At 45.3% G+C, this 14,316-nt stretch overlaps 3 protein-coding genes across 3 annotated transcripts; 2 read left to right on the top strand and 1 right to left on the bottom strand.

Annotated features, from left to right (window-relative positions):
* Positions 1-946: 946 nt before the first annotated feature.
* On the top strand, positions 947-3,017 carry LOC311327068 (green-sensitive opsin-3-like; the record flags this gene model as incomplete). The annotated part of the gene is made up of 5 exons (XM_084460085.1): positions 947-1,307; positions 1,419-1,587; positions 2,048-2,213; positions 2,524-2,763; positions 2,910-3,017. 5 exons carry the CDS (start codon positions 947-949, stop codon positions 3,015-3,017), a joined length of 1,044 nt encoding a protein of 347 aa, XP_084316211.1.
* Positions 3,018-4,898: 1,881 nt separating this feature from the next.
* Positions 4,899-9,535, bottom strand: isoc1 (isochorismatase domain containing 1; the record flags this gene model as incomplete). Its single annotated transcript, XM_084460080.1, has 5 exons — positions 4,899-5,067; positions 7,375-7,491; positions 7,743-7,946; positions 8,623-8,742; positions 9,272-9,535. 5 exons carry the CDS (start codon positions 9,533-9,535, stop codon positions 4,921-4,923), a joined length of 852 nt encoding a protein of 283 aa, XP_084316206.1. The 3' UTR covers positions 4,899-4,920.
* Positions 9,536-12,113: 2,578 nt separating this feature from the next.
* On the top strand, positions 12,114-14,188 carry LOC311327185 (green-sensitive opsin-3-like; the record flags this gene model as incomplete). Its single annotated transcript, XM_084460218.1, has 5 exons — positions 12,114-12,474; positions 12,585-12,753; positions 13,219-13,384; positions 13,695-13,934; positions 14,081-14,188. 5 exons carry the CDS (start codon positions 12,114-12,116, stop codon positions 14,186-14,188), a joined length of 1,044 nt encoding a protein of 347 aa, XP_084316344.1.
* Positions 14,189-14,316: the final 128 nt, after the last annotated feature.

Raw genomic sequence — 14,316 nt, 5'->3', positions numbered from 1 at the left:
ACCTTTTCAGACAAGCTACAGAGTTCCCCCCTGCACAGTAGGCCATCATTCTGTATCCAATAGTGTTCAATCAGAAATAGTTTGTATTATTGCAACCATAACACAAACATATTATCAACTGATTACAGTTTATGAAATGAAATTACTCTAGATTTATAGAATAGGCTTTTCCTATAGATCAACACTGCAAAGGAATGTTTCCATGCCGGGAAAGAGTTCTGAATGGAATGCACTTTATTGATGAAGCCTTATCACCCGAAGGTTTCTTTAGTATCTTTGAGGGCAACTTTGTCCTGCCTTATACATATTATTTGTTTGAATCTCTTACTGACATCAAAAGCAGAATTCAGACTACTTTGTTTAACACTACAGGACATACTGTAGGCCTTACCCTAACCTGACCCACATTCACAATACCACCGTCAAACTCATCATTGACTACTGATCGTATTCTTCCACTCAGGTTTAAAAATAAATACTTTGAATCTGATTTATATGGAAAGCAACCGATGTTTGACAACATAACAGGTCAATACTTTCAGATGAATTGGACAGTTAAAGGTATTGTGACTTTTATAAACATGGACAAACGTATATTGTTGGAAGTTACGATTGCAATGAATGTCAGTGGTCACCAAATCAGTTTTGTTTGCATCTTAAAGTTAAAATGTAGTATATTTGCAAATATACTGCAGATAGGGGCCTAGTATGTTAGCCTGGTAGTGGTGCCATCCTCCACGAGGTGAGTGACTGTAATTGTTTGATTGGTTTTATTCCCTTTTGCCTGGATGGTTAAACTGCCGACTTCCTCAAAATCCCCTTCTAATCTAATTTAGCAAAGTTGAGGGCGGCCTCCGAAGGGTATAAAAATAACAGCCAACATAAGGCTGGCCGTGGAGTGGACTTACACCATTTGGATCCTCAGAGCAGATCTCACTGACCAAAGATGAACGGCACAGAGGGAAACAACTTCTACATCCCCATGTCCAACCGGACTGGGCTTGTGAGGAGTCCTTATCATTACCCACAGTACTACTTGGGAGCTCAATGGCAATTCTACGCTCTTGCTTTCTACATGTTCTTCCTGATTGTGTTTGGTTTACCCATCAACGGTCTGACACTGGTGGTCACAGCTCAGAACAAGAAGCTCCGGCAGCCCCTTAACTTCATCCTGGTCAACTTGGCTGTGGCTGGAACCATCATGGTTGTGTTTGGCTTCACCATTACCTTCATCACTGCTATGAATGGCTACTTCATCTTTGGGCCACTGGGTTGTGCCATTGAGGGCTTCATGGCTACTCTTGGAGGTAAGACATGCTTGTTTTTCTCTAGCAAATATAACCTTTTACATTACAATAATATGATTTGGGCTCAATTGTCTCCAATTTAATTAGTGCCATCTCTCCCCTGAATTCTAGGTCAGGTTTCCCTGTGGTCCTTGGTTGTTCTGGCTATCGAGAGATACATTGTTGTCTGCAAACCCATGGGCAGCTTCAAGTTTGGATCCGGCCATGCTTTTGCTGGAGTGGTCTTCACCTGGATCATGGCCCTTGCCTGTGCTGCCCCCCCCCTGGTTGGCTGGTCCAGGTACAGTATATGTCATCTGTTCAGAGACAAACATCAAGATAATGCTTACAGTTTCTACATGCAAGGTCAATACTGTATGTAGACAAAAGTGCAGACAGGAGCGCTGCCTGGATACGCTGTAAAACAGTTAGTGCTTAAAAAAAAAAAAAGGTTCCGGGTGGGGCTCTTTGGTGGGGCAATAAATCCCAAATCAAAACAAAGCAAAAACCAAGGCAGCCAGTATAAAGTTCAAATGCCTTTATTGAATTGGCAAATTCAAAATTGAATAGTTAAAAAGCGTTTCGGCCGCATAGCCTTCATCAGGGAGTGAAGAGCTACTGTATGTATGCAGACAATTTAATTTGAGAATAGATTCAAACTTGCTTTTAAACAATGCATCCTCTGTATAAGCACACTTTACATATGGTACCATACTGAAATGAATATGTATAGACTTTCTTACACCATCTTTCCCACACAGGTACCTTCCCGAGGGCCTGCAGTGCTCCTGTGGACCGGACTACTACACCCTCAACGCTGAATATAACAACGAGTCCTACGTCATGTACATGTTCTCCTGCCACTTCTGTGTCCCTGTGTTCACCATCTTCTTCACGTATGGAAGCCTTGTGCTCACAGTCAAAGCGGTAAGAAACTTTGAAGACTTTAATAGTTAGTGAATTCATCAATGTTAATCTAGCATGCAATGGAAGTGTTTATTCTTTAAGGCTACAGTTGTTGTGAAAATAAAAGTCAATTTTATTTGTCACACAGTCCATTCATACGAGTGAGATGCACAGTGAAATGTTATAAATGCATAAATAGCTTTTCTAAATGTAACCACTGTAGTGCCAGTTGACTGCCAGTGCAGACTCCCATTCAAATGTACTGTAGTTACAGTACACCAGTTATTCTACATGTGATCCACCTCTGATCTGCTGTAATCTACTCTTTCAGGCTGCTGCTTCCCAGCAGGAGTCAGAATCCACCCAGAAGGCAGAGAGGGAAGTGACACGTATGTGCTTCCTGATGGTCTTGGGCTTCCTGGTTGCTTGGGTTCCCTATGCCGGTTTTGCTGCTTACATCTTCTTGAACAAAGGAATTGCCTTCTCCGCCCAGGCCATGACTGTCCCTGCCTTCTTCTCTAAGGCCTCAGCTCTGTTCAATCCTACTATCTATGTGCTCATGAACAAACAGGTGGGTGGTACATCAGAGAATAACTGTATCACACCCACTCCTTCTAATGATTTATACCAATTTACAATTTTACTGCTGCCGTATATTTAAAAGTTTAATTAAAAAACGTAACTAATTTTGTACTGACTTTCTGTTCTCTTTTCCAGTTCCGTAACTGCATGCTGACAACTGTGGGTATGGGTGGTATGGCTGATGATGAGAGCTCAGTTTCAGCGTCAAGCAAGACAGAAGTGTCTTCTGTGTCCCCAGCATAAATATGTCTTTCTCTCTCTGGACATCCCCCTCACCTCAACCCAGTAGTGGACCGATCATGGACTGTTTTGAAGAAAGTTATACTTCTTGGGCCAATGGATACATATGCAAATATTGTCCACTCTGTTATTACAGAGGCTGAATGGACAAGCCTCAATCTTGCTGACCAGCTCGTTTGTCTTGATAAATCACAACACTGCGTTTTTGTTATCTGCAGGTCAACAATTAATTTGTTGGCTTATATCACCATTCACTGTATATATTTTATATAAATAAAAAAGATTACGAGACTAGATAAATAAATGCATGTATGAAAATACAAATGTGTTGTCCCCATCTTATTTTTCTATTGACTCACCAATACACAATTCTACAACGGAGAGTTTGGATACTTGATTCTGATTGGCTAGCAGCCGTGGTAAAATACTCTTTATACAACGGTATAGATCCAGTCCTTTGTCTCTATTGGTCAGTTTGCATTCCAGCCGTGGTGATAACCTGATAACCACGATATCCCCACGCTCAAATGGAATGTTCGCACATCTTAAAATATTAAAGATATTATTATTAAAATATTAATCCACCTCTCATTGGTAGCCGTGGCAACGTCCAGATCAATGTTTACAAAGATCTGGGCTGCGTTCAAGTTCTTTTTTTATTTTTCTCACTGCCCAGTGACGTATCACGTCTCGACTTCCGGAACAGTATGCTCTGGACTATGCTACATTTTCGGCCATTTTTTCGCCGATTTCGCCTACTATATAGTACCTACTATATAGTAGGCGAAATACAGTATGCACAGTTTTGATGTAGCATGCTGCATCTCGCCTACTATATAGCAAGTAGTATGCATTTCGGACACGGCCAATGTTTACAAAGATCGGGGCTGCGTTCAAGGCGTTGCAAACATGTTTTCTACAAACGGTCACATTTGAACGGCTTTTAATGAACGTTCCAAATAGTTCGCATAAACGCAACAACCCCCATCTGGGAGCACATCTCCAGTAAGCCTGGGTCCATTGTGATCCTCGTTCCGTTACTGGCGAACCCAGACTGTTAGCTTCTGTTAGCAAACGTTTGCAGCGAACACAAAGCTAACGGAAAATAGTTTGCTAACCTTCGCTATGTTCGCTGAACTTGAACGCACCCCTGCTGTAGCATTGTCGTTGCCTGGCAACGTTCCCTTTTCAGCGGAAGTATCCGCAAATGATTAACAAATAGTTCCATTAAAAATACATTTATTTAAAGTTCGTATTGGACAGACAGCTCTCTTCTCTTCAATATTGAACAATAAGCATTCATCACCCTGATGCTGCAACGCGTAGGTGCGCTCTTTAATATATTTTGCTTCATGCATTAGCCATGGAATAAAGGCTTTTTAACTTTTTCCATCACTACTATGTTTTTACTTCAGATATTCAGCATGTGTGCTACTGCAGTCCAGCAGTTGAGAACCTATTCTCTGCACATATTGTACAGTCCACACAATATGACCTGGGTTCAAACCCCTCCTCTTCTCCACACAATGCACATAATACTCAACATCCAGCATACCCAATGGGTCTCCAGAGCCTCACCTGCTGAACACCTGTCCCGTCTCAAAGTAACAGTTTACCTCTGGGCCTCAATGGGTCACTTTGTCAAAATCGAAGTTGCTCCAAATCACAGATCTAGAGCCAGAATCCCTCCCCCTCATCCTTACCTCAACCACTATGGACAAGGAACCATCTCAGATGCTGCATCATGGGAAACTTCTACTTCGTCGGTTCCCTAGGTTCTAGGCCCGTCTAGACCTTGGAGAGCAGGCCGGACTCGGGGGCGCTGGTGCCCTAGGTTCTAGGCCCGTCTAGACCTTGGAGAGCAGGCCGGACTCGGGGGCACTGGTGCCCTAGGTTCTAGGCCCGTCTAGACCTTGGAGAGCAGGCCGGACTCGGGGGCGCTGGCCTTGATGAGGTTCTGGATCTCTTTGAACTTGGGGTGGTCCTTGTCGGCCACCAGCTGCAGCAGGATGGACTCACTGGTGGTGATGATGATGCCTGTCTGAGCCATCCTCTGAGAAAGGGGAGGAGGAAGAGAGGAGAGAAGAGAGGGAGGACAGAGGGAGAGGAGGAAGAGAGGAGAGAAGAGAGGGAGGACAGAGGGAGAGGAGGAAGAGAGGAGAAAGAGAGGGAGGTCAGAGGGAGAGGAGGAAGAGAGGAGAGAAAGAGAGGGAGGACAGAGGGAGAGGAGGAAGAGAGGAGAGAAGAGAGGGAGGACAGAGGGAGAGGAGGAAGAGAGGAGAGAAAGAGAGGGAGGACAGAGGGAGAGGAGGAAGAGAGGAGAAAGAGAGGGAGGACAGAGGGAGAGGAGGAAGAGAGGAGAAAGAGAGGGAGGACAGAGGGAGAGGAGGAAGAGAGGAGAGAAGAGAGGGAGGACAGAGGGAGAGGAGGAAGAGAGGAGAGGGAGGACAGAGGGAGAGGAGGAAGAGAGGAGAAAGAGAGGGAGGACAGAGGGAGAGGAGGAAGAGAGGAGAGAAGAGAGGGAGGACAGAGGGAGAGGAGGAAGAGAGGAGAAAGAGAGGGAGGACAGAGGGAGAGGAGGAAGAGAGGAGAAAGAGAGGGAGGTCAGAGGGAGAGGAGGAAGAGAGGAGAGAAGAGAGGGAGGACAGAGGGAGAGGAGGAAGAGAGGAGAAAGAGAGGGAGGTCAGAGGGAGAGGAGGAAGAGAGGAGAAAGAGAGGGAGGACAGAGGGAGAGGAGGAAGAGAGGAGAAAGAGAGGGAGGACAGAGGGAGAGGAGGAAGAGAGGAGAGAAGAGAGGGAGGACAGAGGGAGAGGAGGAAGAGAGGAGAAAGAGAGGGAGGACAGAGGGAGAGGAGGAAGAGAGGAGAAAGAGAGGGAGGTCAGAGGGAGAGGAGGAAGAGAGGAGAGAAGAGAGGGAGGACAGAGGGAGAGGAGGAAGAGAGGAGAAAGAGAGGGAGGTCAGAGGGAGAGGAGGAAGAGAGGAGAAAGAGAGGGAGGACAGAGGGAGAGGAGGAAGAGAGGAGAGAAGAGAGGGAGGACAGAGGGAGAGGAGGAAGAGAGGAGAAAGAGAGGGAGGACAGAGGGAGAGGAGGAAGAGAGGAGAAAGAGAGGGAGGTCAGAGGGAGAGGAGGAAGAGAGGAGAAAGAGAGGGAGGACAGAGGGAGAGGAGGAAGAGAGGAGAAAGAGAGGGAGAGGAGGAAGAGAGGAGAAAGAGAGGGAGGACAGAGGGAGAGGAGGAAGAGAGGAGAGAAGAGAGGGAGGACAGAGGGAGAGGAGGAAGAGAGGAGAGAAGAGAGGGAGGACAGAGGGAGAGGAGGAAGAGAGGAGAAAGAGAGGGAGGACAGAGGGAGAGGAGGAAGAGAGGAGAAAGAGAGGGAGGACAGAGGGAGAGGAGGAAGAGAGGAGAGAAGAGAGGGAGGACAGAGGGAGAGGAGTAAGAGAGGAGAAAGAGAGGGAGGACAGAGGGAGAGGAGGAAGAGAGGAGAGAAGAGAGGGAGGACAGAGGGAGAGGAGGAAGAGAGGAGAAAGAGAGGGAGGAGAGGGAGAGGAGGAAGAGAGGAGAAAGAGAGGGAGGACAGAGGGAGAGGAGGAAGAGAGGAGAGAAGAGAGGGAGGACAGAGGGAGAGGAGGAAGAGAGGAGAGAAGAGAGGGAGGAGAGGGAGAGGAGGAAGAGAGGAGAAAGAGAGGGAGGACAGAGGGAGAGGAGGAAGAGAGGAGAAAGAGAGGGAGGTCAGAGGGAGAGGAGGAAGAGAGGAGAGAAGAGAGGAAGGACAGAGGGAGAGGAGGAAGAGAGGAGAGAAGAGAGGGAGGACAGAGGGAGAGGAGGAAGAGAGGAGAAAGAGAGGGAGGACAGAGGGAGAGGAGGAAGAGAGGAGAAAGAGAGGGAGGACAGAGGGAGAGGAGGAAGAGAGGAGAGAAGAGAGAGAGGTCAGAGGGAGAGGAGGAAGAGAGGAGAAAGAGAGGGAGGACAGAGGGAGAGGAGGAAGAGAGGAGAAAGAGAGGGAGGACAGAGGGAGAGGAGGAAGAGAGGAGAAAGAGAGGGAGGACAGAGGGAGAGGAGGAAGAGAGGAGAGAAGAGAGAGAGTAAGTGGACACACATAGACATGTACCCAGAACCATTTCTGATGGGAGATCATGAGCGTGTTCCCAGCTCTTCTACATGAACCATGACAACATTCAAATCCACCCACTAACTAGAACGTGTTGGGTCAGAATGCGTCCCGTGGGCGTGTCGTGGGTCAGAATGCGTCCCGTGGGCGTGTCGTGGGTCAGAATGCGTCCCGTGGGCGTGTCGTGGGTCAGAATGCGTCCCGTGGGCGCGTCGTGGGAGTGAGCAGCGGTATTGACTGATGAGACTCACCTCCAGGGCAAACATCCTGTCCATCATGCTGCGAGAGGAGGTGGAGTCAGCCACGACGTGGACCTCATAGCCCCGCCCCAGAAGGTCGAGGGCGGTCTGCTGGATACACACATGGGTCTGGGGTAGCGAGATACAGAGAACACTAATTTAGGAAGGCCCTAGTCATGATGCTGCTGCAGTGACCCTTTACCTGCAGTGCTCCACACCAGCCCACTAGATGGCAGCAATGCACCTTTATTGTAACAGAGTATTGCGCTGGAGCTGGGAATTATATGAAAACCTGGCACTTCCATGATAAGCAATCCAGGAGAGGAGCAAGAAGGAGGTTTTGTTGTTGCGAGGGGGTGGGTGGGGGGATGAAAGCTTACCTCCACCCCAAACAGCACCACGCTCCGGACCCCCGTCATGTCAGCGAGAGCAGTCTCCACCTCAGGAAGCACCATGGAGAACTTGGTCTTGGGGAAGAGCAGCTTTGCCCCGGTGAGGTCCAGCTCCGGCACGGTGCTGCCCAGGCCCTTAGGGTACTGCTCCGAAACAACGATGGGGATGCCCAGGATACGGGCCCCCTGGAGCTGCAGGGGAGGGGGGAGGAGAGAACAGCCTGACTGGACGGGGGAGGAGAGAACAGCCCAACTTCACACCCGTCCTCACTAGTGTGGACTTACCTTCTGTGTAAGACAAGGCACATTTAAAAGACAATACTTATTCTCAAACTGCCCATTTCTGATATGCTATCTTAAAGTAGCCTTCCTCTTACTAATTGAAGAACGTGAATGAAACCTCAGGTTCTGACCATAGGTCATTACACTAGAATATGACCACCGTCGACCATGGCTAGATCTCTCTATGTGTTTATAAAACATGAAGTTTGGCTGAATTAAGTTTTCGCAATACTGCCCTACTTCCCGTCAGACACCATAGATGATGGATGGATGGCTATTCTACTTCCTGTCAGACACCATAGATGATGGATGGATGGCTATTCTCAGAACCCGTGAGGAGGCCCAGCTCTGGAGGAAGGCTTGAACTAAAGTTCATTGTTCACTCATTGTTCAGGGAGCATTTTTATCTCAGGCTTTTCGATAAATCGATACATTCATCTTTCCTACATACATGATAATGTATGATGATAACACATTCAGACCAATTCCCTTTTGATACAACACATTCAAATCCAATAGGGAATGGTCAGACAGGCGAGAATATTATCAATCACACAAGGTCTAAGAAGAAGAGAGGGGGGCATACCAGCCTCTGTCCCACACTGATGATGTCACCAAAGTACTTGATGGCTGGCCGGAATCTTTCCTGCATGTCACAGCAGAAGAAGACTGTGGTGGCAGGGGACAGGTTTCCCAGCGTTGTCACCTGAATAGAACAACAGAAGGATGTGCTGCTGGTCAACGGAGGAGCATCAAATCACATTTCATTCATATTTAAATAGAAAATGTCATACACAGGCAACCCTGTACACAGAGAGAAAGGAGGGGGGTACTGATCCTACCCCTAGCTGAATGTAGGCAACTATGTTATGTTAGGTATCCCAGTAGACCATTATAGGATACCAATCACATGATATACACTGAACGTTTAGCAGCAAGCTCCTAAATATTGCATACTAATGGACTTTGGAACAAACAAAGAATCAAACTAGAGAACCCCAAATATCATGATAGCCTTCTATTCCATTGAGCCTCATAGCCCAGACAGACAGTAGACAGAAGCTTAGTCCTGAAAGTTTGCAGTTGGGGACTTCTGTGCATTATAGTCACCGCCAAGAATAAAGGGAATCCACATTTCCATAATCCCAATCTGCCATAGTTGGAAGCAGGACCAATTAGACGTTTTGACCAATTAGACCAATTAGATGAGACGTGTTGAATGTAAACAGGCCTACCTGTGCTTGCAGGTGAACTAGACGGAGCTTGCATTTCTCAGATATGCATAATCCTTCAGGCAGATCTATGTACTGCCCCCATTCGTCTGAATACCGTTGAATTATGAATTTACGCTGGACGTCGATCTGATGTCCGTAGAGCGACAGAAACTTTTGAATGAGCGCGTCATACCGGGAACCCACGGGCACGGAGGACGGGCGCGCAAACGTGGAGAATGAGAGCAGAACAGGGACGTGATTGTTGTTGCTGTGAGCGTCCGCCATGATGCACAAGCTGGTGTGACAGGTCAGGCAGGGTGGCGCATGCGCTGTGGAGGTTCAGAATCTCAGAGCGGCGAGACGAGAGCGGAAACGTACCGCGTCATTACGCACGGAACGCTGCGTGACGTCCCGGGCAGAGTTTTACATGTAATGAGCATTCCATCATTCTTTATCATAAGCCAGGTTTCCATCAGCCTGTGAGGGATTCGTTTATTAAATATTGTATATGTTGTTATAATAATAATGCATAGTATCCTATAGTCAGCAAACTGTATGTGTATAGCGCATGGGCGTCGGAAGGGAAATGAAAGTGGGTGGGACACCAAGAAGGGGGAGTCTGGAGGCCCTCCCCCTGAACATATCACACAGGTACCATGATATATTTTGTCACTGGATGTTGTAGAAGTTATGTAACGAGCGTGGGTCATATTTGTTAATGATTCCCGATGTACCAACATTCACATATCTTCAGATATTCGCAAATTTCAATGCATGGCACATTATTTGAAAGCTTACAATTTACACCTTCATAATCTGTAAAAAAAAATAAAAAAAAATAATAATAATAATAATAAAAAACTGAAAATTTGAAATCTGTAAATCTGAAAATGACTTAGCTCTACTTAAGGACAAAAATCCTAAATGCATCTGTAAAAATACATTGGACATATGGTATTGCTAAAAGGTCTGTACAACTTAACATAAAACTAGTTAGAACGGTGAATACAAAGCTTATCCCCAATCAAGGCTATTAAAATGTATTAAAATAGCTTTCATCAGGTAAAAGTTGGCCACTGGTCAAACAGACAATGTTCACAAAACACAGAAATGATGACCTGCTGCCAGAGCCCAGCCAGCTTCACCCCCAGCTGCTCCACACATGTCTCTCTCACCTGCACAAATAGGTCAGCTTACGGAAGTAGGTCAGATTACATTCAAATGGGTTAACTATTTATTCAGAGGCATTATAGTTTAGATGGAGGCAGATTTAGAGTTGAAAGTTTATTTTAAATTGTTATTTAGCACCTCCTAAAAGCTTTAACTGATTTTATCATTTTATATAAGATAACTTCCTGAGAGATGCACATTTTGATATTGTAACCTATTCCATCCAACCTTTGCATGAAAAACACAGTGTCAAGAATCATATAGTACTTATTAATTAAAGCTGATTTGCATTCAAGGACATTTTTATGTCAATGGAAGTGTTGACTATGAAACACTTCCTCCACTTTCCTCACATTTAAATGGGATTTCTGATGGAGACAGGTGTCACCTCAAAGATCGTCTCTAGGCCAGCTACTCACCCCGTCATATTGCGTAGAAGGTGGGAATCCAATTTGCGAGGATTTGGGATTAGGAGTCGGCAAACTCCCCGGGTTTAACAGCTTGTAAATGTTAATTTTGGACTCTAAGCGGATGGGAACAAGATCCTTGAGCTGGAAATCCCTTCTGGAGGTGTTGGCATACGTACTAGCCGGTAATCTGAAAGATGGAGCAGATGACCGTTTGCACCAATATCAAAGGTTATCTGTTTGATATGTCATTCATACTCTACTGTAAGCATACTTTCATTATGTCTTGTGATATATTACTGATACTGATGATACTGAAAACATATTGGACAGATTACACCTTTTCAGACAAGCTACAGAGTTCCCCCCTGCACAGTAGGCCATCATTCTGTATCCAATAGTGTTCAATCAGAAATAGTTTGTATTATTGCAACCATAACACAAACATATTATCAACTGATTACAGTTTATGAAATGAAATTACTCTAGATTTATAGAATAGGCTTTTCCTATAGATCAACACTGCAAAGGAATGTTTCCATGCCGGGAAAGAGTTCTGAATGGAATGCACTTTATTGATGAAGCCTTACCACCCGAAGGTTTCTTTAGTATCTTTGAGGGCAACTTTGTCCTGCCTTATACATATTATTTGTTTGAATCTCTTACTGACATCAAAAGCAGAATTCAGACTACTTTGTTTAACACTACAGGACATACTGTAGGCCTTACCCTAACCTGACCCACATTCACAATACCACCGTCAAACTCATCATTGACTACTGATCGTATTCTTCCACTCAGGTTTAAAAATAAATACTTTGAATCTGATTTATATGGAAAGCAACCGATGTTTGACAACATAACAGGTCAATACTTTCAGATGAATTGGACAGTTAAAGGTATTGTGACTTTTATAAACATGGACAAACATGTATTGTTGGAAGTTACGATTGCAATGAATGTCAGTGGTCACCAAATCAGTTTTGTTTGCATCTTAAAGTTAAAATGTAGTATATTTGCAAATATACTGCAGATAGGGGCCTAGTATGTTAGCCTGGTAGTGGTGCCATCCTCCACGAGGTGAGAGTGACTGTAATTGTTTGATTGGTTTTATTCCCTTTTGCCTGGATGGTTAAACTGCCGACTTCCTCAAAATCCCCTTCTAATCTAATTTAGCAAAGTTGAGGGCGGCCTCCGAAGGGTATAAAAATAACAGCCAACATAAGGCTGGCCGTGGAGTGGACTTACACCATTTGGATCCTCAGAGCAGATCTCACTGACCAAAGATGAACGGCACAGAGGGAAACAACTTCTACATCCCCATGTCCAACCGGACTGGGCTTGTGAGGAGTCCTTATCATTACCCACAGTACTACTTGGGAGCTCAATGGCAATTCTACGCTCTTGCTGCCTACATGTTCTTCCTGATTGTGTTTGGTTTACCCATCAACGGTCTGACACTGGTGGTCACAGCTCAGAACAAGAAGCTCCGGCAGCCCCTTAACTTCATCCTGGTCAACTTGGCTGTGGCTGGAACCATCATGGTTGTGTTTGGCTTCACCATTACCTTCATCACTGCTATGAATGGCTACTTCATCTTTGGGCCACTGGGTTGTGCCATCGAGGGCTTCATGGCTACTCTTGGAGGTAAGACATGCTTGTTTTTCTCTAGCAAATATAACCTTTTACATTACAATAATATGATTTAGGCTCAATTGTCTCCAATTTAATAGTGCCATCTCTCCCCTGAATTCTAGGTCAGGTTTCCCTGTGGTCCTTGGTTGTTCTGGCTATCGAGAGATACATTGTTGTCTGCAAACCCATGGGCAGCTTCAAGTTTGGATCCGGCCATGCTTTTGCTGGAGTGGTCTTCACCTGGATCATGGCCCTTGCCTGTGCTGCCCCCCCCCTGGTTGGCTGGTCCAGGTACAGTATATGTCATCTGTTCAGAGACAAACATCAAGAAAATGCTTACAGTTTCTACATGCAAGGTCAATACTGTATGTAGACAAAAGTGCAGACAGGAGCGCTGCCTGGATACGCTGTAAAACAGTTAGTGCTTAAAATTTTTTTTTAAAAAGGTTCCGGGGGGGGCTCTTTGGTGGGGCAATAAATCCCAAATCAAAACGAAGCAAAAACCATGGCAGCCAGTATATAGTTCAAATGCCTTTATTGAATTGGCATATTCAAAATAGAATAGTTAAAAAGCGTTTCGGCCGCATAACCTTCATCAGGGAGTGAAGAGCTACTGTATGTATGCAGACAATTTAATTTGAGAATAGATTCAAACTTGCTTTTAAACAATGCATCCTCTGTATAAGCACACTTTACATATGGTACCATACTGAAATGAATATGTATAGACTTTCTTACACCATCTTTCCCACACAGGTACCTTCCCGAGGGCCTGCAGTGCTCCTGTGGACCGGACTACTACACCCTCAACGCTGAATATAACAACGAGTCCTACGTCATGTACATGTTCTCCTGCCACTTCTGTGTCCCTGTGTTCACCATCTTCTTCACGTATGGAAGCCTTGTGCTCACAGTCAAAGCGGTAAGAAACTTTGAAGACTTTAATAGTTAGTGAATTCATCAATGTTAATCTAGCATGCAATGGAAGTGTTTATTCTTTAAGGCTACAGTTGTTGTGAAAATAAAAGTCAATTTTATTTGTCACACAGTCCATTCATACGAGTGAGATGCACAGTGAAATGTTATAAATGCATAAATAGCTTTTCTAAATGTAACCACTGTAGTGCCAGTTGACTGCCAGTGCAGACTCCCATTCAAATGTACTGTAGTTACAGTACACCAGTTATTCTACATGTGATCCACCTCTGATCTGCTGTAATCTACTCTTTCAGGCTGCTGCTTCCCAGCAGGAGTCAGAATCCACCCAGAAGGCAGAGAGGGAAGTGACACGTATGTGCTTCCTGATGGTCTTGGGCTTCCTGGTTGCTTGGGTTCCCTATGCCGGTTTTGCTGCTTACATCTTCTTGAACAAAGGAATTGCCTTCTCCGCCCAGGCCATGACTGTCCCTGCCTTCTTCTCTAAGGCCTCAGCTCTGTTCAATCCTACTATCTATGTGCTCATGAACAAACAGGTGGGTGGTACATCAGAGAATAACTGTATCACACCCACTCCTTCTAATGATTTATACCAATTTACAATTTTACTGCTGCCGTATATTTAAAAGTTTAATTAAAAAACGTAACTAATTTTGTACTGACTTTCTGTTCTCTTTTCCAGTTCCGTAACTGCATGCTGACAACTGTGGGTATGGGAGGTATGGCTGATGATGAGAGCTCAGTTTCAGCGTCAAGCAAGACAGAAGTGTCTTCTGTGTCCCCAGCATAAATATGTCTTTCTCTCTCTGGACATCCCCCTCACCTCAACCCAGTAGTGGACCGATCATGGACTGTTTTGAAGAAAGTTATACTTCTTGGGCCAATGGATACATATGCAAATATTGTCCACTCTGTTAT

Source organism: Borostomias antarcticus, assembly GCF_949987555.1.
Source record: "Borostomias antarcticus genome assembly, chromosome: 30".
In the NCBI taxonomy this organism is placed as follows: domain Eukaryota; kingdom Metazoa; phylum Chordata; class Actinopteri; order Stomiiformes; family Stomiidae; genus Borostomias; species Borostomias antarcticus.
The sequence above is the reverse complement of the archived record's forward strand: the minus strand, read 5'-3'. Positions and strand labels throughout refer to the sequence as shown.